Source organism: Leucopleurus acutus (assembly GCF_964270905.1).
Source record: "Leucopleurus acutus genome assembly, chromosome: 4".
Taxonomy (NCBI): Eukaryota; Metazoa; Chordata; class Mammalia; order Artiodactyla; family Delphinidae; genus Leucopleurus; species Leucopleurus acutus.
Window position 1 is genome coordinate 43,383,189 of NC_139146.1, and position 27,117 is coordinate 43,410,305.

At 43.5% G+C, this 27,117-nt stretch overlaps 1 protein-coding gene across 1 annotated transcript in view; it reads right to left on the reverse strand.

Moving 5' to 3' along the window:
• PROM1 (prominin 1) overlaps nt 1-26,178 on the reverse strand; it is a gene marked incomplete at both ends in the record, with an annotated part of 97,332 nt that extends 71,154 nt beyond the window's left edge. Inside the window, one exon of the mRNA XM_082837663.1 lies at nt 25,956-26,178. Coding sequence (XP_082693789.1) covers nt 25,956-26,178 — 223 coding nt within the window. The remainder of the gene's footprint in view (nt 1-25,955) is intronic.
• Nucleotides 26,179-27,117: the final 939 nt, after the last annotated feature.

Genomic DNA, 27,117 nt, shown 5'->3' on the forward strand with positions numbered 1-27,117 from the left:
AATTAGAGAGTAAAATGTTCAGAACAGGTTTTTCTATATGAACAAATGTTAGAAGGTGAATCATTATTTTTTCCTAAATGTCAGGTTACATTTGTTATTGTACTTAGAACTCTTATTAATAAAAAATTACCCACACACAGAGTTAGCCCTCTTGGGCACTTAAAGTGTTTACCTGGAAATGTGATTAACTAAGAGCATAAATAGTGTTAAGTGTCCCCCTGTGGAGATGCCCACCGTGTCCCCCATTGACCCCCAGTGGCACTCTTTTATACTCGCAGGGTCTGGGGGTCTCTGTACTAAGAATGACTTAATCTGTTAATTTGTGCATTAAATCAACACTGGTCAAAGTGAAAGAGATTATTCACATTTTTACTAAAGTTATTAGTTTTATAAGTAGAATAAAACAATATTCAAGTTCAATTTAAAGTCCTACCAACACTGGGCTTCTAAATACATAACTTTAGTAAATTAAACATTACTTAAAACATAACTTTAATTGTTTCTTTCCAGGCACAAAAGACTTCCATCTACACCAAATTCCTGAGAGGATGAGGGGCAGGTAGGCAGACCAAGTGGAATGCCTGACAAGTCCTGATAAAACACAAACTTAGACAGTTTGAAAGGTGTGAACTTCCTGGATGTGCTGGCATGACACCGGGTGTGGAAGAGCTAGTGGCATTTTGCCCTGAGAAGGGCGTTTAGGGCAGTGCTCAGTATGTTACACTAACCTGAAAATGTTGGCGTCTGTCCTTCACCTCCACCCTTGTACCGCACACGCTTCACTGCTCTGCCCTCTCCAGTTCTTCAGCCTGTGGCACCAAATGAGTGCTCAGCAGAACCACGTGTGGCTTCAGTATCCTTGGCCCACGGCTTGATTCCCCAGCCCCCCTGCAGTTAGGTGGGGCCCCGTGACTTGAGTTCTGGCCAGTGGAATGTGGGTAGACAGGCGCGCACATCACTTCCACTCCTGGCCTCTACAGCCTCCTGTAAGACCCCTGATGGTCGCTCACTTGACCCATCTACCTATCACCCACTGGAGGAGCCAGTGGTGAAATCCAAAGCCCAATAGGATGACGGAACCATTACAGAGTGCCCAGCCCTCACTACTCCATCACTTCTACATTGGACTGAGCTGTTAGAGAGAAATGTTTTTCACCGAAATTTGGGCTTGTTTGTTATAGCAAATGGTGTCACTTACCCTAACTAAAAAAGCCTTAGCCAATTAAGACCCCCAACATTTTCCATTGCAAGCCTCCTCTACAAATAGCCTAACCTGCTAGCTTTGACCAAACAAAGGCAAACTCACTTTTCTCAGGAGCAGGTATACACATAAATAACACAGCAGACTAAGACTTACTGAAGCCAACAGGATGGCACTAACATAAACCAGGATTTTAAAAGACATCTTCATTCAAAGATCAGAATTTCTGTATTCATGATCCAGCAATCCCACTCCTGGGCATATATCCGAAGAAAACTATAATTTAAAAAGATACATGCACCCCAGTGTTCATTGCAGCACCGTTTACAGTAGCCAATACATGGAAACAACCTAAATGTCCATCGACAGATGAACGGATAAAGAAGATGTGGTAGATATATACAACAGAATATCACTCAGCCACAAAAGAGAATGAAATAATGCCATTTACAGCAACATAGGTGGACCTAGAGATGATCATACTAAGTGAGGTAAGGCAAAGACAAAAATCATATGATATCGCTTATATGTGGAATCTGAATAAAAAGATACAAATGAACTTATTGACAAAACAGAAATAGACCCACAGATATAGAAAACAAATTTATGGTTACTGAAAAGGAAGGGAGGGAGGGATAAATTAGGAGGATGGGATTAACATATATACACAACTCTATACAAAATAGATAACCACAAGGACCTACTGTATAGCACAGGGAACTGTACTCAATATTTTGTAATATCTATAAGGGAAAAGAATCTGATAAACAATATATATGTTCATATATATATATATATATATATAACATGACATTGTAAATCAATTATACTTCAATTTAAAAAATTATTTTTTAAAAGAATTTCTGTATTCATAAAAGGATGCATGAAATGGCATTCGAACCCAGAAAAATCACTACAAAATGCAATGCAATACAGCTCAGATAAACACCCTTGCTGCCTGCTCTTCATCCACGGGTCTATAAAGCCTTGGTGGTCATTAATAGGCTTAGCTGATAGGTTCATAAGCCTTTCAAAAGCTTCACTACCAACTGAATTTTCCTCATCTACAAAACATATGTTCATAATCAGTTTAAACCACGAATTCAAGCATGTCTCTAGTGCTAAACTATTTACGTAAACTACTCTCAGGGAAACGTGCATCAGATAAGGAGTTAAGACTAAGTGGATATAAGATCTTGGTACCCTCTCCAAGAGTTATGTGCACAGGGTGGCTGGTAAAATGGGTTGTGAGCACCAGCTGACAGGTCCAGGCTGTTCTTTCTGGAGGAGACTGCAGATTTAAATCAACATGCAGGGCCTTCCTGCTGGCACAGTGGTTAAGAATCCACCTGCCAATGCAGGGGACACGGGTTTGAGCCCTGGTCCGGGAAGATCCCACATGCCGCAGAGCAACTAAGCCCGTGCGCCACAACTACTGAGCCTGCGCTCTAGAGCCTGTGAGCCACAACTACTGAGCCTGCATGCTACAAGTACTGAAAACCACCCGCCTAGAGCCCGTGCTCCGCAACAAGAGGAGCCACCGCAATGAGAAGTGCACGCACCGCAACAAAGAGTAGCCCCCGCTCGCCGCAACTAGAGAAAGCCCATGCACAGCAACAAAGACCCAGCACGGCCAAAACAAATAAATAAAATAAATTTAAAAAATAAATCAAGATGCAAAGGTAGTTGGTGAAAATGTACATTACATAATTTGTATGTGGTCCCTAGAACTTTCACCAGAGCCTCATGTGGAAGAGATCTTATGTTGGATTACAGACAGAGGTATTCCACTGCAGTTGGTTGAAGCTTGTCTTCTCTCTTTGATCTAGGTTTTCTGTGGATTGTTTTTATGCTTTAGAGCTTCCTGATTCTGATTTCTAAAATGAAATTTGATTCTTCTCTTGACAGGAAAATCTCACTAATTCAAACAAATTAGGAAACTTCTGGTTATTTGGATAATTTGACTCAGTTTACCTTTTAATCAAGAAAAATGTTTAAGGAGCCAACTCATTGCATGGAAAATGTTTAAATATACATTGTGTTAGCACAGTAGGTGTGATCTGTTCTGATAGCTGACAGGTTAGTGGAAAAATAAAAAGAAGAGACTCATGCCTTAGACATTTTATTTTAACTTAAAGTATATAAATACAAATATGTTTGACCATCATTTGATGCAAAGCCGAAGTCCTTTATTGGATATCAGTCCACTGGCTCGAATGGAGGTGAGTTAAGATAGCATACAAGGTAAAAAAAAAAAAAAAAAAAAAAAACCCCCAAAAAAGCTCCTCACTTATTTAGAGGCAGACTTGTGTCAACCATCCCATCACCAAGCCACAAGATTAGGGTAGATGAAAATGGCCACATGGGCTCACAGAGGGACACTGTCTACACAGAACGCGGTTACTTCAGAGAAAGAACTTGATGATAATAAACTCTGCCTCAGGAAAAATGGAAGGACCTTGCTTATTTGATTCTTCAGTGGTTGGAATGGGGAAAGGGCTAGAATTTTCTCCAGCTACACACTACTCACCACCCTCATCCCCAAACTTTGGGAATAACTGCCTCTGTCAGTCAGGTTCTCTGAAGAAACAGAACCAGTAAGTGGTGAGATAGAGACAGAGATAGAGACAGAGATAGAGACAGAGATAGAAGAGATGGAGACAGAGATAGAGACAGAGACAGAGCTAGAGCTACAGCTAGAGATAGAGATGGAGAGGGAAAGAGAGAAGGAGAGAGACTGATTTTAAGGAACTGTGGGCACTAGCAAGTTGGAAATCTCAGGGCAGGTTGGAAACTCAGGCAGGAGTTGACGTCACAGTCCTGAAGCTGAATTTCTTCTTCCTGTGGAACTCTGGTCTTGCTCTGAAGACCTTTCAGCTGATTGCATGAGGGCCACCCACATTATTGAGGGTAATCCCCTACACTGAAAGGGTTCGCATGTAGGTGTGAACCACATCTACAAAGCACCTTCACAGCAACACCTAGATGAGCATTTCATCAAATCACTGGCTACCACAGCCTGGCCAAGTGGGCACAGAAGACTAACCATGACTCAGCCACGCCAGCCATGTTCCCCCATAGAATGGGTATGCCCCGTAGTTGTGCTGGAGGAGAGCGCATCTGAGCGGCCCTGTCACCACCATTAGTGGCATGGCAACTCCTGACAGCCTGAGTCCCCAGCCAAGTCATCGGGGTCCAGTTAATTCGAGGACAGGAGATCACACGTCGTCTCTGAGGACAACCGACCTTGAATGATGGCCCTGAACAACCCCCCGAATCAACTTATGTTTGGTGTGTGCAAAACTAAAAGGCAAATCAATATATGCCTTTTGCAAAGATTTCCATCAAAAACGACAGAACTAAATTGGTTTGTCACTCGCAAGGTTAAGTGTTGCTTCTCTGAAGAATGTACTTTAGCAAGCCCATCTTCGAGCCGCCTGGTTTGGTTAAATATGTTCGCTGTCCTTTGACATTGGAATGAACGGTACCCACCCACTCCTTGGCTCACATCTTCCTTTGGCTGGTGTGGGTGAGGATGCGGGGACCCAAACAATGCAACTGCCTCAGGTCCTGGAGTTCACCATATCCTTCTGGAGCGGCTGCAATGAGTCTGTCCAAATTTAGTACTTGAAAGAATGCTTTTTTTTTTTTTTGCGGTACGCAGGCCTCTCACGGTTGTGGCCTCTCCCTTTGAGGAGCACAGGCTCCGGACGCGCAGGCTCAGCGTCCATGGCCCACGGGCCCAGCCGCTCCGCGACATGTGAGATCTTCCCAGACCGGGGCACGAACCTGTGTCCCCTGCATCAGCAGGCGGACTCTCAAACACTGCACCACCAGGGAAGCCCGAGAGAATGCATTTTAACAACCCCTTCAGGCAGCCACAGTCCTGTACCTTTCAGTTTCACGGAGCTCTACCTTCTGCTGTTCAACTCCTCCATCAACATGACTAAACCCTTTGGTTTGGTTTTTAATAAAGGGATGGATGCTTCAGACATTTGGAAGCCAAGCTGGGTTTATTAGAACTTATCAAAAGTATGCTCCCTGCCTCCAAGTAAATAATCAAGTATTCCAGAGGGCGAGCCCCCTTTCCTGTATTTAAAATACAATTCGATCACCCTTGGTGCGGTTTTTCCCTTCATTTCAGCTGTCAGCACGTGACTGTGCAGTCCTCCTTTACTTGATTGGAGCAGCTTCCCTGCAGGACTGACCCACATCGGCTTGCATGAGAATTCACGATGGCACTCACTCGCTCTTCCAGAAAAGAGCTCAGAAAAATGCTGCACAGGAAGCAATTCTTGGAAAAGCATCTGGGACCAGTCTGGCCCTTGCAGCCTTCCGCCGGCCACATGTTCACACAGATCCGTGCCGGGGGATTCTGTTTCACTGTTAGGCCACATGCAGCCAAGCCCGTGACTGGGCAGGCTGGCCCTTAAATCATGTCAAGTGCTTTTAGAGGAAGCAGGCTCTCACGTTGCACAGGAGCAGGGAGACCTCTGGGGGCTCCTGAAGCTCGGAATCCTTGACCAAGATGCAAGTCGGATAAGGGCTCAGGGCCCTGTGGCCTCCCTGACGACGGGACGGGGCTGGGAGGGGGCCGCTGGGCCTGAGAGTAAGATGGTCCAGCAGCTGTGTTGCCACCACTGTTAAATCCAGGCAGGCAACATGGCCAAGGTACCTGTGGAGTCCCGGGGTTCGTTTCCTCCCCTAAGACGTTCCTGGAAAGCGTCATTTGTCTCTGCTGTTCATTTAAGGAACACTGGCCTTGAGGATGTTTGAATCGCATTTTTTGGTCTGCACCAAGGTGCACGTGATCGCACAGACACTCCCATGAGAATGGGAATCAACACCACCCCATTTTGTTCTGTCATGTGACAAAAGAAGGCTCAGCTATTGACCATGGCCTCCCCCAAACGAGGGGCAGAGAATGGAACTAGGAGCAGAGTGAAGGGGGATTTTTCTTCCTGTATATACTTTGATCTCACTTGAATTTTTAAGAGAATATTAAAAAAAATTTAAACAAAATTCTTTCATTGACATACTCTTCCACCCCTTTCCCAACAATCTCCTCACCAAAAAAAACGCAAAAAGACAGAATCTGTAATACTATCAAGTTAAAAATTCTAGTTCCTGGGCTTCCCTGCTGGCGCAGTGGTTGAGAGTCCGCCTGCCGATGCAGGGGACACGGGTTTGTGCCCCGGTCCGGGAACATCCCACATGCTGCGGAGTGGCTGGGCCCGTGAGCCATGGCCGCTGGGCCTGCGCGTCCGGAGCCTGTGCTCCGCAATGCTAGAGGCCACAACAGTGAGAGGCCCGCGTACCGCAAAAACAAACAAAAACAAACAAACAAACAAAAAACCCTCCTATCCTTGTCACTAAATACCTACAACTCATCACCCACTTGTGACCTTGAATGATCCACTGGCTTACATGCCCCCTGGACTATTTATTCTCTATAAATACATTTTGTCTCCTCTACTGGAGATTGTTAAAGTAGGAAATGTTCTCTCTCCCATGTAAATCTCATAATCCCTAACCCAGTGTTATGCATCTGTGACAGGTGTTCAGTAAAACTTGCATGCCCTAAACAAGACACCTAAATCAGATCTAATAAACTAACTTCTTCTAGGCAAGAACATTTTCCTCGAAAAAAAATCTAGAAATACAATCATGGCACTATTCTTAAGAAGTTTTGTTACATTTTGTTTTAAGCAAATCCTCCTCCTACACTGTTGGTGGGAATGTAAACAGGTACAACCACTATGGAGGTACCTTAAAAAACTAAAAATAGAACTACCATATGATCCAGCTATTGGGATGTATCTGGAGAAAACCATAATTTGAAAAGATACATGCACCCCAATGTTCACTGTAGCACTATTTACAATAGCCAAGACATGGAAGCAACCTAAATGTCCATTGACAGAGGAATGGATAAAGAAGATGTGGTACATATATACAATGGAATATTATGCAATCATAAAAAAGAATGAAATAATGCCATTTGCAGCAACATGGATGGATCCAGAGATTATCATACTAAGTGAAGTAAGTCAGAAAGAGAAAGACAAATGCCATATGAGATCACTTATATGTGGAATCTAAAAAAAAATGATACAAATGAACTTCTTCACAAAACAGAAACACACTCACAGACTTCAAAAACAAACATGGTTACCGAAGGGGAATGGTGAGGGGAGGGATAAGTTAGGAATTTGCGATTAACATATACACACTACTATATATAAAATATATAATCAACAAGGAACTACTGTATAGCACAGGGAAATCTTCTCAATATTCTGTTACAGAACCTATATGAGAAAAGAATCTGAAAAAGAATGGATATATGTATATGTATAACTGAATCACTTTGCTGTACACCTGAAACTAAGACAACATTGTATCTTAACTATACTACAATATAAAATAAAAATTAAATTAAAAAAAAGTAAATCATTAAAAAAAAAGAAAATCCTGCATGTCTTTCACCTCACCTTCTTTTTTTTTTTTTTGTGGTACGTGGGCCTCTCCCTGTTGTGGCCTCTCCCGTTGCGGAGCACAGGCTCCGGACGCGCAGGCTCAGTGGCCATGGCTCACGGGCCCAGCCGCTCCGCGGCATGTGGGATCTTCCCGGACCGGAGCACAAACCCGTGTCCCCTGAATCGGCAGGCGGACTCTCAACCACTGCGCCACCAGTGAAGCCCTCACCTCACCTTCTTTATTAAGCTCTAAAGGGGGTGGGGTTGAGAAATCAAAGACTTCTTACAAACTAAAACAAGATGCCAAATCATCATTATTGTTGAACCTTAAAAGCCCAGCCATTCCAATGGTACACTAAACATCAGACAAAATCTGATTTCTCTCCAGCTCTAAGTTCTTAATTGAGCCTGGTCTTTAAATGTACAACCTATTATTTTAAGTCTCATTTATCATAATAAAAAAATGACTAGACCTTCAAGCACAGTCAGTTCTAGATAATCTGCATACACAGGAGACCAGTGGGTTTGAAACCAGATGATCTAAATATCTTTTTGTTTTTCTTCTAGGTCATAACTTTAGGCTTACATTCTATATGGGGATATAGGGTGACTTTAGCTATATAAAAACAATAACAAAAAAATCCTTGCCCAGGGAAAAAAATCTGAAAACCAGCCTTTGTTCTTTGGGTGGAGAATGGACCCTTTTTAAAATTTCTGTTTATGACCCTTTGTAAAATTTTTGTTCCTGTATATTTCATATGAACATATTCTACCTGTAAAATGGATACAAATAAAAGTATGTCTGTTGTGCTTGCAATGCATGACAGGACCAAAAATGATAAACTACTCACTTACATTGTCAGCCATAGCATGTTCAGTCAACAAGGCTCCTGCTGTTCTCCAAGTACCAGGAACCCAATTGGCAACAACGAAGCAGACACCACCTCCCTTCCAGCCAACCATTTCCCTTGCCCTCCTTCTTGCTTCCCTGTCCTGCCAGCTCCCATTTGGCTGTACGGTCTGAAATGAGCAAGCTTCCTGTCTCTGGGTCTTAGGCTTTTCATCTATAAAATGGAAGTATGAAATTGGATGATTATTTCTGACCAGATGATCGTCCCTAAATGACAAGTTCCCTAACACCAATGGCCTAATGCCAATTCGCAGTAAAGAGATTAGGCAAAGGGTTTCTGTATAGAGAGCTGCTGACACGAAATCAATATTAAAAAGAGTGACTCTGCTACCTAATTAGGCAGAAGGCATTTGACAGACATTTGACAAACTCCTCAGAAAGGAAACAGATGGGAAAACAATCAACTTCACTAGTGATCAGAAATATATATGAAAGTAATGAGACACAATTAATTCAACCTTACAAAATTCCCGACACATTACTGGTGGTGGCATAAACCATTTCAGGACCTTCTGGTAAATTGATAATTCTTTCCAAAACTTTGAGAATGATATTTTGGACTATTGACTCCATTTGGGGAAAAGAATTCTAAATGTCTGAATAAGCCTAGTGAAAAATCGGAAATAAAAATACGGAGGGATGAGTTAGTTTCCACGTGACTCCACCCATTTCCTCCATGAAGTATGAGGTCACTGGCTGATGGAGGAGGGTTCAGGGTAGAAATTTGAGAAAGAGAAGAGAAAGTATGCAAATAGGAAGGGCATTTCCTCTGTCAGGAGTGTGGTGTGTTTGTAGATCTGTGGATATACATTTAAAGTAAGTCCTGTCGGCACAGTTGCAACGTTTTCTAGAAGCAGTTAGTTACTCTGATATGGTCATGAGAAGATGGAGTAACCAGAAAACGGTGCAAACAGATTTGGGATTTTGCCAGAAGAGAATCAAGACGGGAGAGGAGAGAAAGGGGAGGTTGATGACACAGCACTGTGGGTGCTCACAGAGTGAAGATGAGACGGTTCTGAGAGCATGATTGGGGGGTGCTGAGCTGGGGAAGGAAAAGCAAGGAGGCGGCTTGCTGTAGTTTGTCAGGAAGGCCCCATCGGAGGAGGAAACACAGGCAGAGATTTGGAAGATATGAAGGAACTAGCCACCCACTAAGAGGATGCAGAATGTCCGGCTGAAAGGCAAGGCATGTGCAAAGACGCCACTGCCAGGAAGGAGCATATAGAGAGTTTCTAGGAACTAACAGGCCAGCAGGGGCAGGGTAGGGAGGTGTGCAAGAGTTTATCCATTTATGCACACACCAAATATTTAATGAGCACCTGCTACGTACGTTCTAGGCACTGTCCCAGGCTCTGGGGATACGGTATGGAAGAGGTGAACAGAATAGAGTCCCGGCCCTTAAGATATTTAGGCTGATAAACAGGATAACAAATGTTTACTAGAATACCAATAAACATGTCACACAGAAAAATGAAACAACGTAAGGACTAGGGAGAGGGATCCTAAATTAGAGAGCGTGGCCAGAGATGGAGATGACATTTGAGCAAAGACCAAGTTACATGAGGAATAAGCCATGCAGAAGAACGGTCCAAGCAAAGAGAACAGTCAGATGCCAAGGGTGTGCAGCAGGACATCGTGTGGTGTGTTCCAGGAGGAGCGGAGAGGCAGCTGCCGTAACTATTACAGTCCTTGAGGCTACTGTGTACCCCCTTCCCCATTCTCTTCCCTAAGTTGAGGCATCTGCATTGGTCCAGGTGACAGACAGCCTCCTCCAGGGGGAGGACAGTCCTGACAGAGAGAAGTGGACAGATTTGATACACATGCTCACGGTAGAACACGTGGATTTACCTGTAAGCAAATAGGTTCTTTAGGGAGACTTGTCTGTCCCTGTTATTGCAGGGAAGCACTCATTTCTGAAGTCAGCTGTTAATTTCAGAGTAGACGTTCATTTCTACTCTGCTTTATTTCTATTGCACAAGTTATATTTGGAATGGCTCTTTAAAGAAATGCAGTTCCTTGCAAGCTTCCCCAGTATTCAGTCACTTTACACCGCAGTAGCCTTGTGGCATTCAGTGAGCACGTCACAGTCAATTGCCCTCCCAGAAGCCTGCTGTCCAAATCTCATTAGGCTGAGCTTCTGGGTCAGCCAACCTCCAACAGGATTTTCGAACATAGACAACCTCCTCTTCCCAGGATATATCAATTAAATTATTAAAATATTAAATATTTTAAAACAATAACACAGGACTGATGGATTCCTGAAATAAATGCTAAAGAAATGTCAAACACAAAAAAACAATTATGTCTCCACCTTTTGGCTGCCCTTGTTGACTCTGAAGTTTCCTCCCACAGAATTAAGAAACAGAAGTTCGTCTCTCAAGCTGCTTCCTATAAACGAAACATCACTCTACTTGAAAGGATGAAGAGACTTCTTTCACCTAAGCTACTGCCCTGGGACTCTTCTCCATCCTCTCTCTTCTAGTTTTAAATGATTCAATATTTAGGTTTTTTTTTTTTTTTAATCCCACTCAAGAAGAACTTAGCTTTTAGGATTTTATTGTTTAATTTTTTAAAGTTTTTATTTATGTTTTATACAGTTTTAAAGGTTACTTTCCACTTACAGTTATTACAAAATATTGGCTCTATTTCCCGTGTTGTACAATACATCCTTGTAGCCCCTTACACCCAACAGTTTGGACCTCCCACTCCTCTACCCCTCTATTACCCCTCTCCCACCCTCCCCACTGGTAACCACTATGTAGTTTGTTCTCTTTAGCTGTGAGTTTGCTTCTGTTCTGTTATATTCACTAGTTTGTTGTTTTGTTTTGTTTTTTTTAGATTCTACATGTAAGTGAGATCACACAGTATTTGTCTTTCTCTGTTTGTCTTATTTCACTTAGCATAACGCCCTCCAAGTCCACCCATGTTTTAGCAAATGGCAAAGTTTCATTTTTTATGGCTAATATTCCATTGTGTATACATATATGCATACACACACATATTTATACACCACATCTTCTTTATCCATTCATCTGCTGATGGACACAGGTTGCTGCCGTATCTTGGCCACTGTAAACAATGCTTCTAGGAACATTGGGGTCTATGTGCCTTTTCCAATTAGTGTTTTATTTTTTAGGATTTTAAATTTTTATTCCTATTCTACCTAGGCTTACTGGGATATGTATAACATAAATAAGAAGGAAGAAAAAAGAAAAGGAAGCCCAGGGACACAAGGTGAAACTCCTTAGCTCCATGCAGGTGGAGGCCATCTGACTCGTGGTTCCATCCCCCAAAGCAGGCACTCCACATGCACTTGGCATTTGTGGAAAAGGAACATAGGAAGCAAGAGGCACACCTGTGTCCCACACCTGTGCCTGAAGGGGGAGTCACTGTTCTAAAATCTCCCAGGAGCCACCCAGAAGCGTTCAGTCCAATCGCTCAGGAAAAACTTCAACTAGAAGGAATATTTTATTCCACGTGCTCTCACCGAAAGGAAACTCTGAGATGTGATTAACCACCTCTACAATACCCTAATGGTAGCTGAAGGGACATATTTCGTTGCACAATCACAGAAAGCAAGGAGGGGAGAGGCATGGGAAGACTCACCAGGAATCACTCCAGGTGTGCAGCCCACATAGCTCGGGACAAAGCCCAGGCAGATGGCAGAGTAGTACACAGGGGAAGATGGGTAATGTTTTAAATAAGTAGACTCTTAACAACTCATTCTGACTCTTTGTCATTCATGCCTTTTCAAAAAAGTAAAATTTTCTCAATTCCTCAATTGGTTTTAGCCAAAGTAGGTAAAGGGGGAAATCAAAACTGAAATTATAAACTACCAGAAATTAAAAATGAGAACCCCGCATTTCAGGATAAATGCATTTATTAAAAAATAAGAGTAAGGGGCTTGCCCGGTGGTCCAGTGGTAAAGAATCTGCCTTCTAATGCAGGGACGCGGGTAATATCCCTGGTCTGGGAACTAAGATCCCACATGCCGCAGGGCAACTAAGCCCGCACACCACAACTACTGAGCCCACGCGCCTCAACTAGAGAGAGAAAACCCGCACACCACAACTAGAGAAAGCCCTCATGCAGCAACGAAGACCCAACACAGTCAAAAATAAATAAGTAAATAAATAAAATAAATTTTAAAAATAATAAATTCTTTTTAATTTAAAAAAAGTGAGAGGGACTTCCCTGGTGGCACAGTGGTTAAGAATCTGCCTGCCAATGTTGGGGACATGGGTTCAAGTCCTGGTCCGGGAAGATCCCACATGCTGCGAGCAGCTAAGCCCCTGCACCACAACTACTGAGCCTGCGCTCTAGAGCCCATGAGTCACAACTACTGAAGCCCGCACGCCTAGAGCCTGTGCTCTGCAACAAGAGAAGCCACCACAATGAGAAGCCTGCTCACCACAACGAAGAGTAGCCCCTGGTGGCCGCAACAAGAGAAAGCCTGCACTCAGCAACGAAGACCCAACGCAGCCCAAATAAATAAATTAAAAAAAAAAAAAGCGAGAAAAAATGTTATTTGCTTTGTATGTATGTATATTGCTTTTATATTAAAAATAAATGTAGTTTTATTTTAATAAATAATGAGCAAGAAACCAATGTATACAATTGGACTCATTTGCTGATTCAGATTTTTTTTTAAATATTTATTTATTTTATTTATTTATTTAGGCTGCACTGGGTCTTAGCTACAGCACATGGGATCCTTTAGTTGCGGCATGTGGACTTCTTAGTTGTGGCATGCGGACACAGTTCCTGCATGTGGGATCTAGTTCCCCGACCAGGGATCGAACCAGGGCCTCTGCATTGGGAGCATGGAGTCTTACCCACTGGACCACCAGGGAAATCCCTTGATGATTCAGAGTTAATCCAATACTTATTCCTTCTCTGTTCAGGTATCCCCAGAAGCCCTTGTCACCTTTAGTCTGAATCACACAAGATGTTCCTCACATCACAGCTATTTCTCGCCCTTGGGCTTTTCATAGATATTTAATTACTGTTAAATTTGGTAATCTTGTTGGCTAAAGAATTATAAACTTGAGTTTTCCCATGCAAGTAAAAAAAGCAGCAATCTTGGTAATAAAGTTTAAGTTTCTGAAATATAAATAGCTGTCGCAAAGTTAATACACTTTGAATTCTACAGGAAAAAGTGAAGCCACCCACTGCAACTCACCGAGATAGTTGTATAAGCTGAAGTGTACAAAGTGAAGTATTAGGATTTGAAGAAAGTGGAGATAAATTAACAGCTGACAGTAAAGAAACAAAAAAAAAATTCAAAAATCTGACAGTAAGGGAAATTCTAGAAAAAAAAATTAAAAGCAGAGCAACATGCTCTTTCAGAAGGGCTCACTGCCCTGCAGGTTTTACTGTATGATAGTTCGGTGATATCATCGTGACACTAGTATTTCAAGAAAGTACACATAGCAAATGTTCAACCTTTGTTAAGTAAATAGAGAAAGAAATTTGTAGTGGTTAGGGGAGAAAGTACAATAGTTTTAAAAGTTCAAAAATACCAAAACAAAAGCAAGGGATTATGAAGGATCTCCAATGTGCCAGGCACTACTGGCATCAATAAGTGTACAATCTAAGACAGCAAACTATTAAAAGGCAGTGTTAAACACGCAACAGTAAAAGTGTATAAATGACACAGATAGCACAGACAAAATGATGCGATGAGAGCCACCAGATCTCCAGAATAGGTATCACATGAAGAAACTTTTAAAGAAACAAAGGGAGTTTGCCAAAAGGCAAGGGGAAGGAAGAAAGCAACAGAATGAGGTGTTTGATCTCCAGGGGGTTAGGTCCTCAGGTCAAGCAGGAAATGCAGTGAACGGAAAGCAGGCAAAAAAGAATTATTCATGGAAGTCCCTTAAGTCTCTTGTCTCAAGCAAGCAGTGACAACTTTTAAGCTCTGACAGAGGAGGTGGCTTCACACTACATGATGCAGTTGTACAACAGTAGAAAGAAATATTTGTACTATTCAAGTTATTTCTCTCTTTTTTACTCTTCAGCACATAGAGTTGAATCTTCATGAATTAAAGGCTTGGACGGTGTGACTATTCAAACGTACAGTGGAGGCTGTGGGAGGTAAACCCCACTTTGCAGCTGATCAGATGACCCAGCCATCAACTCCTTTCCTCAGAGAACATGGCTGTATACCAGCCCTCACCATGAAGTCACCATCACCACCTCTGTTGGGTACCCTTGGCCCTCTGCAAACACCAGTTCACCTGTTCACTTCTGGGGTGGATTAGTGTGCTAGAGCTGTTACCCCAAATGGCTTAAACAACAGAAATTTATTGTCTCACAGTTCTGGGGGCTGGAAGTTCAAACTCGGGGTGTGAAAGGTGCTCCCCTGAAGACTCCAGGAGAGGATGTGTCCTAGATCTCTCCTGGCCTCCAGTACTTTCTTCACTTGTGGCAGCATGACTCCAATCTTCACGTGGCATCCTCCCTGTGTCCAGATCTGTCTCCAAATTTCCCCTCTTATAAGGACACTAGTCCAAGTGGATTAGGAGCCCACTCTACCCCAGTCTAACCTCAACTTAACTAATTGCATCTACAACAAGCCTACCCCCAAAGAAGTTCACATTCTGCAGTACTGGGTGTTAGAACTTCAACATATGAATTTCAGGGGGAAACAATTCAACCCATAATACTGGGTTTGCTCCCAAGCTTCTTTCTGCCTCCTTATCTATAATAAGTAATTAAATATTATACAAATGTGTAATTAAATATTACACAAACTGAGGAAATATGAACATAAAAAGAATGAGCATTGAAAACTAAGTCTAATGTTCTATAAAGACTTAGAAAAGGCCAGTCCATTGGATGAAGTATATGTGAGAAAGCTGTAAAAGTCTGGGGAGAAAAAAATCAAACTAAAAATCCAGAGCTCTGGGCTTCCCTGGTGGTGCAGTGGTTGAGAGTCCGCCTGCCAATGCAGGGAACACGGGTTCGTGCCCCGGTCCGGGAAGATCCCACATGCCGCGGAGCGGCTGAGCCCGTGAGCCATGGCCACTGAGCCTGCGCGTCCGGAGCCTGTGCTCCACAACCAGGAGAGGCCACGAGAGTGAGAGGCCCGCGTACAGCAAAAACAAAAAACAAACCAAAAAAACTGCATTTATGAGACAACCGAGGAATCTGAATCTTTCCTGAATATTTTATTATATTGAAGAGCTACTGTTAACTTTCTACAGTGTAACAGAATGATGTCTTTATTTTTAAGGAAATACACTGAAATATTTACAGAGGAAATGACAGGAAAACTGCGATTTGCTTCAAAATGAAGGGGGTGAGTAAAAGGAGTGGATAGAGGTAGAAATAAACAAGATTGGTCATGAGTTGAGTTGTTGAATCCAGGGTGGTGGGTAAGTGAGGGCTCATCAGACTCTTCTACTTCTGCACATACTTGAAATTCTCCATAATAATTAAAAGAAAAGTTTAAGGATTTGGTTGGTATACTCACTTTGGAGCACTGTTTGGTAGTATTACTGAAGGTGAAAAAATGTTTACCCTACGGCCCAGCAATTCACTCCTAGGTATATACCCAACAGCAATGTGTATATATAATCACCAAAAAACACGTACGAAAATCTTCATTGCAGCACTATGTATAAAGGCCCTGCTACGGACTGAATGTTTATGTCCCCACAAATTCATATATTGAATCCCTAACCTCCAGTATGATGGTGTTTGGAGGTGGGGCCTTTGGGACGTTATGAGTTTAGATGAAGTCATGAGGGTGGGCTTGTGGAGGGATTAGTGCCCTTGTAAGAAGAGGAAGAGACAAGAACCCCCTCTCCCTCCACCAGGTGAGGACACAGCAAGGAGGCAGCGATCTGCAAACCAGGAAAAGGACTGTCACCAGACGTCAAATCTGCTGGCACCTTAATCTAGGACTTCCAGCCTCCAGAACTGTGAGAAATAAATGTATGCTGTTTAAGCCACCCAGTCTATGGTATTTTGTTATAGCAGCCCAAGCTGACTAAAACAGGCCCCAAATGGAAACCTCTCAAACGCCAATCCAGTAGGATGGATACATAAATTATGGTATATTCATGTGATAGAACAGTATACAACAACAACAGTGAATATTTACAGCTACATGCAACAATATGGATGAATCTCACAAATAAAATGGTGAGTAAAAGAAGCCAGAAACCAAAGAGAACATACTACTGTGTTCTACCAGGCGTAACAAATCTACACTATTAACAAGCAGGAGAGGGTTATCCTTGGCATGAGTTGGGGACAGTAACCAGGAAACAAGAGAGGGCTCTTCTGGGGGCCTGTTCTTTTTCTTGATCTGGGACCTAGTTGCACAGATGTGTGCAGTTTATGAAAAGCCATCAGGCTGTAGGTTTAGGTGCACTTTTCTGTATGCATACAATATTTTAAAATACTTTTAAATTAAAAAATAGCAAATTCTGATTTAGTAAGTAGGGCCCAAGAATCTGCATTTGTAACAAACTCCCATGTGATGCCTGATGCTTTTGGTCCAAAGGCCACACCTGGAGTAACACTGAGCTAGGTCACTAGTGCCCAAGTGTACATGAGAATTTCCAGAAACAGCAGACAATGCATACCCCACTCCCCACCCCTCCACCGCCTCCTTCCTGTAGCTTTGGTTGGGGTTACAGGTTTACTGAGTGACGCCCACTTTCCACTGTCTGCTGAACCCCATGCACACATTGGTCTGACATTCCAGAGCCTGTCTGCCATCTGCCCACAAGCTACTCCCCAAGTTCATGGCCTGACAACCTCCCGGACATGCAGGTCTCTGGCCTCACTGCTCACCAGGCCACATCCTACAAGCTCCTGTCTCAACTTGCATCACTCAGGCCTCTGCTTGTGCACCTGGAATGCTCTCCTCTGCTTCCTGAACTCTTCCACACCCGTAAAGTTCAGTTCAAATGTTCCTTCCTCCAGGAAGTCTTCTGCAATTGCCCCATCGTGACTAATCCCTCCTCTCGACAGCCATGAGCACACTATTCATGCCGGATAGTCAGCATGGACCAGCCCTCCTGCATCATAGCTGACTGTGGAGGTGGAGGTCTCTGTGCTCAAGGTCAGCCTTTTGAGAGCAGGGGAACCCAGTCGACGCCATTTCTGCCAAACAGCAACAGGCCTAGCTCACTACATACTTACAGGATGGAAATTCAAGAACTTGGAATCAGACAAGTCAGCTCTGAATCTGGTTCCATCATTTTTCAGAAATATGACCTTGGACACATCACTTAATATCTCTGAGCTATTCTCTGGAAGAACTAAAGAAGTATGTAATAGGTGTCATGGGCTGAATGGTTGCCCCCAAAAAGATATGTCCAAGTCCTGACCCCGGGAATCTATGAATGTGACCTTATTTGGAAAAAGGGTCTTTGAAGATATAATTAAGTTAAGGATCTTGAGATAAGATCATACTGGATATAGGATGGGCTCTAAATCCAATGACAGATGCCTTTATAAAAGAAAGCAAAGGGAGATCTGAGCCAGAGACACAGAAGGCAGATGTGAAGATGGGCAGAGATTGGAATGATGCAGCCACAAGCCAAGGAACACCTGGAGACACCAGAAGCTGGAGGAAGCAAGGAAGGATTCTCCTCTAGAGCCTTCAGCCTCCCTGAGTGCCAATATCTTGATTTTGGACCACTGGTTCTCAGAACTATGACAGAATAAATTTCTGATGTTTTCAGCCACTCAGTTTGTGATGATTTGTCACAGCATCCTTAAGAAACCAGTGCGGTGGGAGTCACATAAATACTTGCTCTTCTGTCCATGTGATCATCAAGACGTAAGATGAATTTAAAAGCTTATAATGAATGTGGGTTTTATACATTCATATTTTACTTAACAAACACTTATATAGCACTTAGTTTATCAGACAAGGTCCTCGTTGCTTTATAAATATTATTTAAATATTATGATGATCCCCAAAGTACTATTATTATTATCTTCATTTTACAGAGGGAAAACTCAGGAACAGAGAGTTTAAGTCACTTGCCCAAGGTCACAAAGCTCGTCAACATAGAAGCCAGGAATCAAACCCACGCAGAGGCTCCAGAGTGCAGGCTCATCACTACCACTCAAGTGTTGGGCTCATTTCCGAATCTAGACCCCAGCCAAGCAGAGGGCACGTGGCAAGCCTGCCTCAGGCCACCCCTCCTGTAATGTCCCTCCTGCTGTATGCTTCTGCCCCAGCATTGCCCCATCCAGACCACACTGGACAGCTGCTTCTCCAAGTGTACATTTTGGAACTTCTCTTCCACCCAGTAGACAGCAATGTCTAATACCACATGGGCTTCATCCAGCAGCTAGCTGCTGGGGTGGCCTCTCTTTATTTACATTCATACTTAATCTCTCATTTCCTGCATGTATTTGAAGACCTCAAAAAGGACATCATCGCTGGAGACCAGGAAGCTTTCCTTCTTGTGTCTTTCACGGCACTGGCGCACGTTTATTTTCTAGAAGGGCACAGCCTACCTCTACTGCTCACTTACGGGAAGGCAGGGGCACGTTTCAGTACTTTGTGGACAAGTTTATGAAAATACAGTCAACAGGACTCATTGTTCAGTTTAGCACTGGAAGCTGTACTATGAAGCAGAAGACACATCAGATGGATTAAAGGAGTGCCTGTTACAGTCTCCAGACACGCCCCCTTCCAGGGAGCACAAGGGGAGACAAGCCCAGGCGTGGGCATCACAGGGCTCTGGGTCAAACCTTGGCTTGGTCCCTTAGCCATCAGTGTGTGTGACCTTGGAACCCTCCCTTAACTTCCCTGAGTCTCACTTCCCTTATCAGCAAAATACAAGTGGCAACTATGAGCCTGGACAATCAACCCAGCCTGCCCGAATTCAAACCCTGGCTCTGCCCCTGGCTAGTTTTGTGACCCTGGTCAAGTCAGTTAGCTCTCCGAACCCCAGCTTCCTCTTCTGTAAAACAAGATTCATAGCCCCAAGCTCACAGAGTTGCTGAGTTGTTCAAATCCCTGAGAGCCGGCACACACCAGCTGTTTGCTGTTCTAATTGTTCGGATGCATAGAGATGACAGCCGTAGACTGCCCAGCACAGTGAGTGACACTGGGGAGACAGGATCAACTAACGTTAGTCCCTTCCCTCCATGACCTTATTTACGTCCAGGCCCATTGCCAACCTGAGTCACGTGATGTAAAGAAGACAAGTGCTGGCTCCGTCTGATTAAGGAAGAACACACAGGTGCTGCATATAATAAAACATCCTAATTCTAGGTGGACATTGGCACAGACACACCTATTGGGCTGTCCGTCCAACAACCCCTTTTCTGGAAACCACCTCCCTGCCTGTGATGCCACAGGGCCAGCAGTGCCTCACAGTGTCAGGCTCACAGCACCCGGCCCAGGCACGAGGTGTGACTGTAGCCACGGTTACCTGAAGGGCCCGTGGTTGGCGACTGGCCCCGGGCAGGACTAGAACTGAGACTTGGGACGAAAAGAGAGAGAATGCCCAGCCACTCGCTCTCCAGGAAGCTGGCCTGAAACCTATGACTTTGGCAGCCTATCTCTCCACCAGGAGGATTACAGGATGGGAGAACCCAGAAAGGGGGATGGGAAGGAGGAGGAATGAAGAGGCCACGGGGCAGAGAGGGGCCAAGATGGGAGCCAGGTCGAGTCCCTGCTGGCTTGATCCCCTCCCCAACCCCCTTGAGCGACATGAAGTAACCCGGAGTCCTCATGATAAACCCCTTTTTTTAAAAGTTTTTTTTTATTGAAGCATTGTTGATTTACAATGTTGTGTTAGTTTCTGGTGTACAGCAAAGTGATTCAGTTATACATACATACACACACACACACACACACACACACACACATATATATAAAAGAATATATACACATATTCTTTTTCATATTCTTTTCTATTATGGTTTATTACAAGATATTGAATATAGTTCCCTGTGCTATACCGTAGGACCTTGCTGTTGATAAACCCCTTTTCTGATTGCCTTTGCTGATAGGTTTCTGTTACCTGCAACAGAAGGACTCTCAGTTAGTATCACATCCTGGTGGCATCTCAAAGTCTGAGGAAACCAAGCTTAACTCTTCCCTCTTCCCCAATTCTACCACTTCCCCAGCTCCGCCCCCAGACCCACCAACTCCCGGGATCAAATCAAATTAGCAGAAAATGTTGTTACAAATAGGTCAACCATCCTAAAATCTAATTTAAAAATATGCCAAAACAGAGTGGAAAATGGTTTTAGAAATTTTCTATAGCAATAAAAGCAGGGCTTCCCTGGTGGCACAGTGGTTAAGAATCCACCTGCCAATGCAGTGGACACGGGTTCGAGCCCTGGTCCGGGAATATCCCACATGTCGCGGAGCAACTAAGCCCGTGCGCCACAACCACTGAGCCTGCACTCTAGAGCCCGCAAGCTACAACTACTGAGCCTGCGTGCCACAGCCACTGAAGCCTGCGTGCCTAGAGCCCACGTGCCACAACTACTGAAGCCTGCGTGCCTAGAGCCCGTGCTCTGCAACAAGAGAAGCCACCGCAGTGAGAAGCCCGCGCACCAAAACGAAGAGTAGCCCCCACTCGTCGCAACTAGAGAAAGCCCGCACACAGCAACAAAGACCCAACGCAGCCAAAAATAAATAAAATAAATAAATTTATAAAAAAATAAAAGCTGAGGAGACCTTTTTTACACTTGTTCCATTAAAAAGGCTTGGACCTGGGTCATGATTTATGCCAAATTCATCATAGACACCCCAAATTGGAAAAGGCACTGCTCACCATTCACACCAGATAATCTTCTGCAATGTACGCTTTCAATGTGCAAAAATTACTATTTTTCATGGTAACTCACAATCATTTTAAAAGCAGTATGATAAAATAAAAAGGAAATCAATTACCCACAAAGTAAGCTGTAGAACACAGGGAAAATAGTCCTGGAGACAGGGGGTTCTCAATCTGCCAGGGGCTAGCTGTGTGCTTTGAACATGTAATCTTGTCCTGACTTAGTTTTCCAATCTGTAAAGGGGGATGTAATAAATAGAAATAAGACCACCATCTACCTCCATCATCTACCTCTCAAAGTTGCTGGGAGGTTCAAATGAGCTAACACTTTGCACAGTGTGCCTTACAGCAGATGCTGGGGAGAGGAGGAGAGAACAGAGAAAAAACAAGAACCCAAGAGATGCAGATAGATTTGTGGGAGTAAAGACTACTTGGTAAACTAGCGCTACATCCAAATCCTGGCTTCTAGAGCCAGTTCTGCTGCTGTGGGGCTTGCTGGGGAGACACAACCCACTTACCTTCAGAAGCAACATAATCGCTTCTTACAAGGCAACTCCATGTAGTGTTGCTGAGGAAGCAGCAGCAAGGACATTGTAAAGATCCCTCCTGGAGACACCTTTTCTTTCCTATATCCCTCGAGACACCAATTTTGGCATCAAGTTTGGTCAGTTCTTCCTCTCGAGTAATAATACTAAGAGCAGCCACGTTTACTGAGGATTTTTCTCTGTGCCTTTCAGGCATGGTTTTAAACATCGGCTTTACATGCATCATTTTATTTAAGCCTCACAGATAAAAGCTATAGAGTGGGTTATGATTAGAGTCACATTACATCTATGAGAGCAGAGGCTCTGAAAATTAAGTTGGCCTAGATCACCTTGCAGGTGATAGGCAAGAGCTAGGACTTAAACCAAGTCTTTTGGACACAGAATGGACTCTGCCTCTATTTCCCCCATTACTTTTGCCTCAACCCACATGAGTTCATTATTACCACCCTCTGGACCACTGCAGCAACCTCACCCTCCCTGTGACCTATCCTATCAGCTGCTGTCAGATTCTTTTCCCAAAACCCAAGTCCACTACCACACTGGCTCACAGCACCCAGCAAGGTGCACCACAGAAGGCAGTGCTTTCAATAATGCTTGTCAAGTGAATGAAACTTGTGCTCATGCTGCCTTAGCTTCCTTCCCGCTACAGAACTCTCTGGCCTGCCAGCCAGGGTCCTCCAGCTCTGGCTCCCCAACCCTGGCAGACTTACTCCACGAATACGCACTTCACAGGTCCACCATGAACCACGGTCTCCTCCACTCCACGGACATGCCGTTTCCTCTGCCTGGAATGCTCTTTCCCCAGCTCCCCCCATGGCCCCCCACCCCCGCCACAAACACACACACATCCCGCCCTCAACATCCTTTCTAGGTTAATGAATGGACAGACGATTCCCCCCTAATGTAAGCCATCACTGTCTTCTTAGTGAGCCAAGCCCAGGACACCACATCTCCCTTGCAGCTTCAGGTCAGGGCAGGATTTATGAAGTACCCACCAGGTACTAGAGCTCACTCTGCCGAGCTGGAGAGTTACCTGTCTGCCTGGTCTAATCTAAGCTAATCTTTTCTTCTATCCAGGAATAGGCCTTTGTCTCAAGACCCAGCTAAACAAAACCTTTCCATCTTGTATTTACCAGGATGGGCTTCTCTTTAGAGAGTTCCAAATGCAAAACTGGGTATTCCATTTTGGTTGGAAACAGGATGTAAATGTGGAAAACTCCCCAATGATAGCATGAAAAGGAGCCGAGGCTCCAGGGCCGTCCCTTCTTCTTCTGCTCCTGCACTGGGACTGTGCACTCAAAACTTCTCTCTCACATGAAAGAACAGACCTGTGGGATATTATCTTCTGTGAAGATGTTACTCCACAGAGGACTCATCCTGAAGTCACCTGCTTTGGTTGATGTATTTAGTTAAGCTAATACATATAAATCTATCTCTTTCTCTCTCTCTCTCTCTCTCTCTCTTGCATCTTCAATTATCAAGACATCGGCCTCTGTTTTGGTGCTCATGAAATGCAGTGGCCCCAAAGTTCACAGCAGCACTACTTACAAAAGCCAAGACCTGGAAGCAACCTAAATGTCCATCGACAGATGAATGGATAAAGAAGATGTGGTACATATATACAATGGAATATTACTCAGCCATTAAAAAGAATGAAACAATGCCACTTGCAGCAACATGGATGGACCTAGAGATTATACTAAGTGACATAAGTCAGACAGAGAATGACAAATATCATATGATATCACTTACATGTGGGCTCAAAAAAAGAAAAAAGATACAAATGAACTTATTTACAAAACAGAAATAGACCCACAGACATAGAAAACAAACTTATGGTTACCTAAGGGGAAAGGGGAGGGGAGGGATAAATTAGGAGGATGGGATTAACAGATGCACATTACTATGCATAAAATAGATAACCAACATGGACCTACTGTATAGCGTAGGGAACTATACTCCGTATTTTGTAATAACCTATATGGGAAAAGAATATATATATATATGTATAACTGAATCACTGTGATGTATACCTGAAACCAACAGGACATTGTAAATCAACTATACTTCAATTTTTTTAAAAAAAGTCACGTGCCAAGGGGAAAAAAAAAACACGAAAAACATGATTGCCTCATAGTGTCCTTTATGTTGCAAAGCACCTCTTGAGCACTTTGAGGCTATTACGAAACCTAGTAACTGGGTGAAAGAATATGAATAATGGGATGGTGGAAGAAAACCAACACACCAAGACGTCACCTGCTAAATTCAGTATTATATTCTCTTAGCAACCTGACAATTTTTTCTGAAAGGGGTAGTGCTGGTCTGTTTCTGGAAATTTCTTTCTCCGAAGTAGTAAGTATTGACGAAGGTCAAGGGACAAGCAAGGCTAACACCCTCAGATTACATTAGGATTTAAATTCTAGACTAATCATGATGTTGGAGGTGAAAACCCTAGAATGCATCGGAAGCAGGATGTCTTTTAACCTGATCATTTGAATGAAGACCTTTAAAGATACTGTTTTCCCTTGTGAAACAAGTGTGAGGAAGCCTTCATATGAAATCTAGAGGGAGAAAAATAAAACGACATATGGAAAGAGATTACAGGATTAATTACATGATCTGCCTTAGAATGACACAGGAGACTTCACAATCTTTTTAAAGAAGTCACTGTAAATTCGTATTAAACAACTGAATTCTATGCTTTTTACATAAAAAGACAAAGAAACCAAGACTAAAAACACTAGTAGGTGTTTATGTATTCAATTATATTTACATCAAGTCCAAAAGTAAACAAAAAGATATTGAGAATAGTGAATTTGCATTCAACATGAATAAATAAACTCAGTTTGTTTTCTACTTCTGTCCTTTGGATTTCCAAATTTAGTCTTTTAAGCAGCGACATAAACAGTAAGCAGTACTTGTTCAGGACTCTCTTCTGTGACAGTAGGGCTCAGGGAGATTTACTTCATTGAATCGAAATTTAAACTAACAAAAAATTGAAAACTACACTTCAGACTGTTTCAATTGCTTAATCTGAGACAAATAAATGTAAAAAATTCTATGTAAATATATATTAAGAAAATCTGTAAACTGCCCGTAATATAAACAGGTGCTGAAGTTCACTAAATACATTCTCTCTCTCTCTCTCTCTCTCTCTCTCTCTCTCTCACACACACAAATAATCTGCTTATGAACGATGGCTGGCCAGCTAAGGAAGATGATAAAGATTACTACAAATTTTATAATGTTTAGTAGTCAATGATAATATTCAAATCTTTGTAGTTTAAAGAACAAGCTTAAGCTAGATCTAACATTACATCAATAAAAATTTAGACTGCCAAACCTTAATAGCAGACAATTCCCACAGACCATTTGAATTTTCATAATCCCACTCCTGAAAACACATACCCCGAAGACTTCCGAGTACAGATGAGCCGCAGTGGTGAGGCCAGAGAGTACGCACACAAAACAACAGCACGATGCCATGAATGTTCCCTCCTGGCTTCACACTCAAACTCTTAGACCTGAAGCAAACAAGTTACCCAGGTAACAGGTATGGTCTGCCCTGGCCTTACCCTAAGCAGTGTCAAAACTGCATTTTGCGGTGGGTGGAGGAGAGTTAAATTTGTAACTTTCAATGGCCATGAGAGGTCATTATTAACTTCTCGTTTGATGACAGAGAATTTGCATTTTTACCCTAACTTCCACCTTTGGTATGAACTTGAGAACAATTCAATACTCTAACCAAAAAACAAAACAAAACAAAACAAAAGAAGAGGGGAAGAAGGATAAAGAATTGGAAAAACAACATGGCAACACAGTTTGATTTCATTTTCTTATCATCACATTCCTAACAACCTATTTATTTTTCTTAACTTCTGGCTAAATACTTTCTGCTCCTGTGCAATTCAATCACTTTGAATCTCATACTTTAATATACGGAATATATTCTGCACTGATCGTGTTGTCATTAACAAACAATATTGTGTGTGCGCCCGTGAGTATGTTTGGAGACATACTGTATCTTGTCCCGCCATTGGCACTTACCTTCAGGGAAGGCATTCGGCTGCACCATGTGGAGGAAGATGTGCACAATTTGAAAGAGGATGCCAGTAGGTCCAGCTTCATAAGAATCTCTGGTCTCATAGCTCGTTGGAGGAAATTCAAATTCCAAACCATCAGGAATGTATGCGGATGATGGCGGCGGCCCCTCTGACATGGTGTCCCCATAAAGCCCCAGCAGCAGCAGGAAGCGGAGGAGAAGGGCCATAGCTAGCAAGATGCCCCAAACATGAGGCAGAACTGGGGACCTCCCTCTTCAGAGGTTCTGGAAGCCTTGGGGAAGACAGGAGTGCGTTTCTGTGCAGTAGAGGCGTGGCGAGGTCTGAGTCTGCGGAATCCTTGGCTTTCTGGCTGGGTTGGCATGCGGTGAAGGGTGGCAGAGAACCTTCTCGGCTGTGGCGGGGGGGGGGGGGGGGGACGGTCAGTCGATCAAAGCACCATCCCTGGCAGGGAGAGAAGGGGCGGGGTCACTAATGCCTGCAGCCCGCCTGCACCGGCAGCTCCCCTGGAGGAGAGGCTGCAAGGCTTTAGAGCAAGCCCTCAGCCTAATCCGCGGCGGAGGAAGCAAACACAGAGCCTGCTTCAGAGCACAGGGGCAGGAAAGCTGGAAGGTTCCATGCTAGGGGCCAGACCCAGAAATACCAGCTAGTGTAACGAGTGTGTGGTCTTGGAAACTGACATTCATTAAGCACTTACCACATTCCAGACACGTTCTACATGCTTTGCAGGTAGAACCTCGGTTAAGGCATTATCCCATTTTACAGAAGAGGAAACTGACTCCGAATTCCAGCAACTTGCCCGAGGCCATGGTTGATTCATGGTGGGGTAGAATCCAAACCCAGTAGTTTGCTTTCAAAGCCCAAGTTTGGACTCTCCCAACTCCAAGACACTCTCCCTACAGAACCCTCCCTTTCAGTCAGAGAAGCAGAGGCCCCCAGCAATAGATGAGATGCTTAATTTTCCTCCAATTTTGGGTTATCCTCCCCATTTCTGGAGATATGTCTTACTCCACCTTTTATTTTATTAATGTGCTCACTGATCTCATTTCATCCCATCTTCACTCACCCCCAGCCCAAACTAGACAAGCATGGCCTCAAGGGCAGGGAACAAGCTCTTTAAGGCCGGGTGACACTGGTTTCTGTCTAAC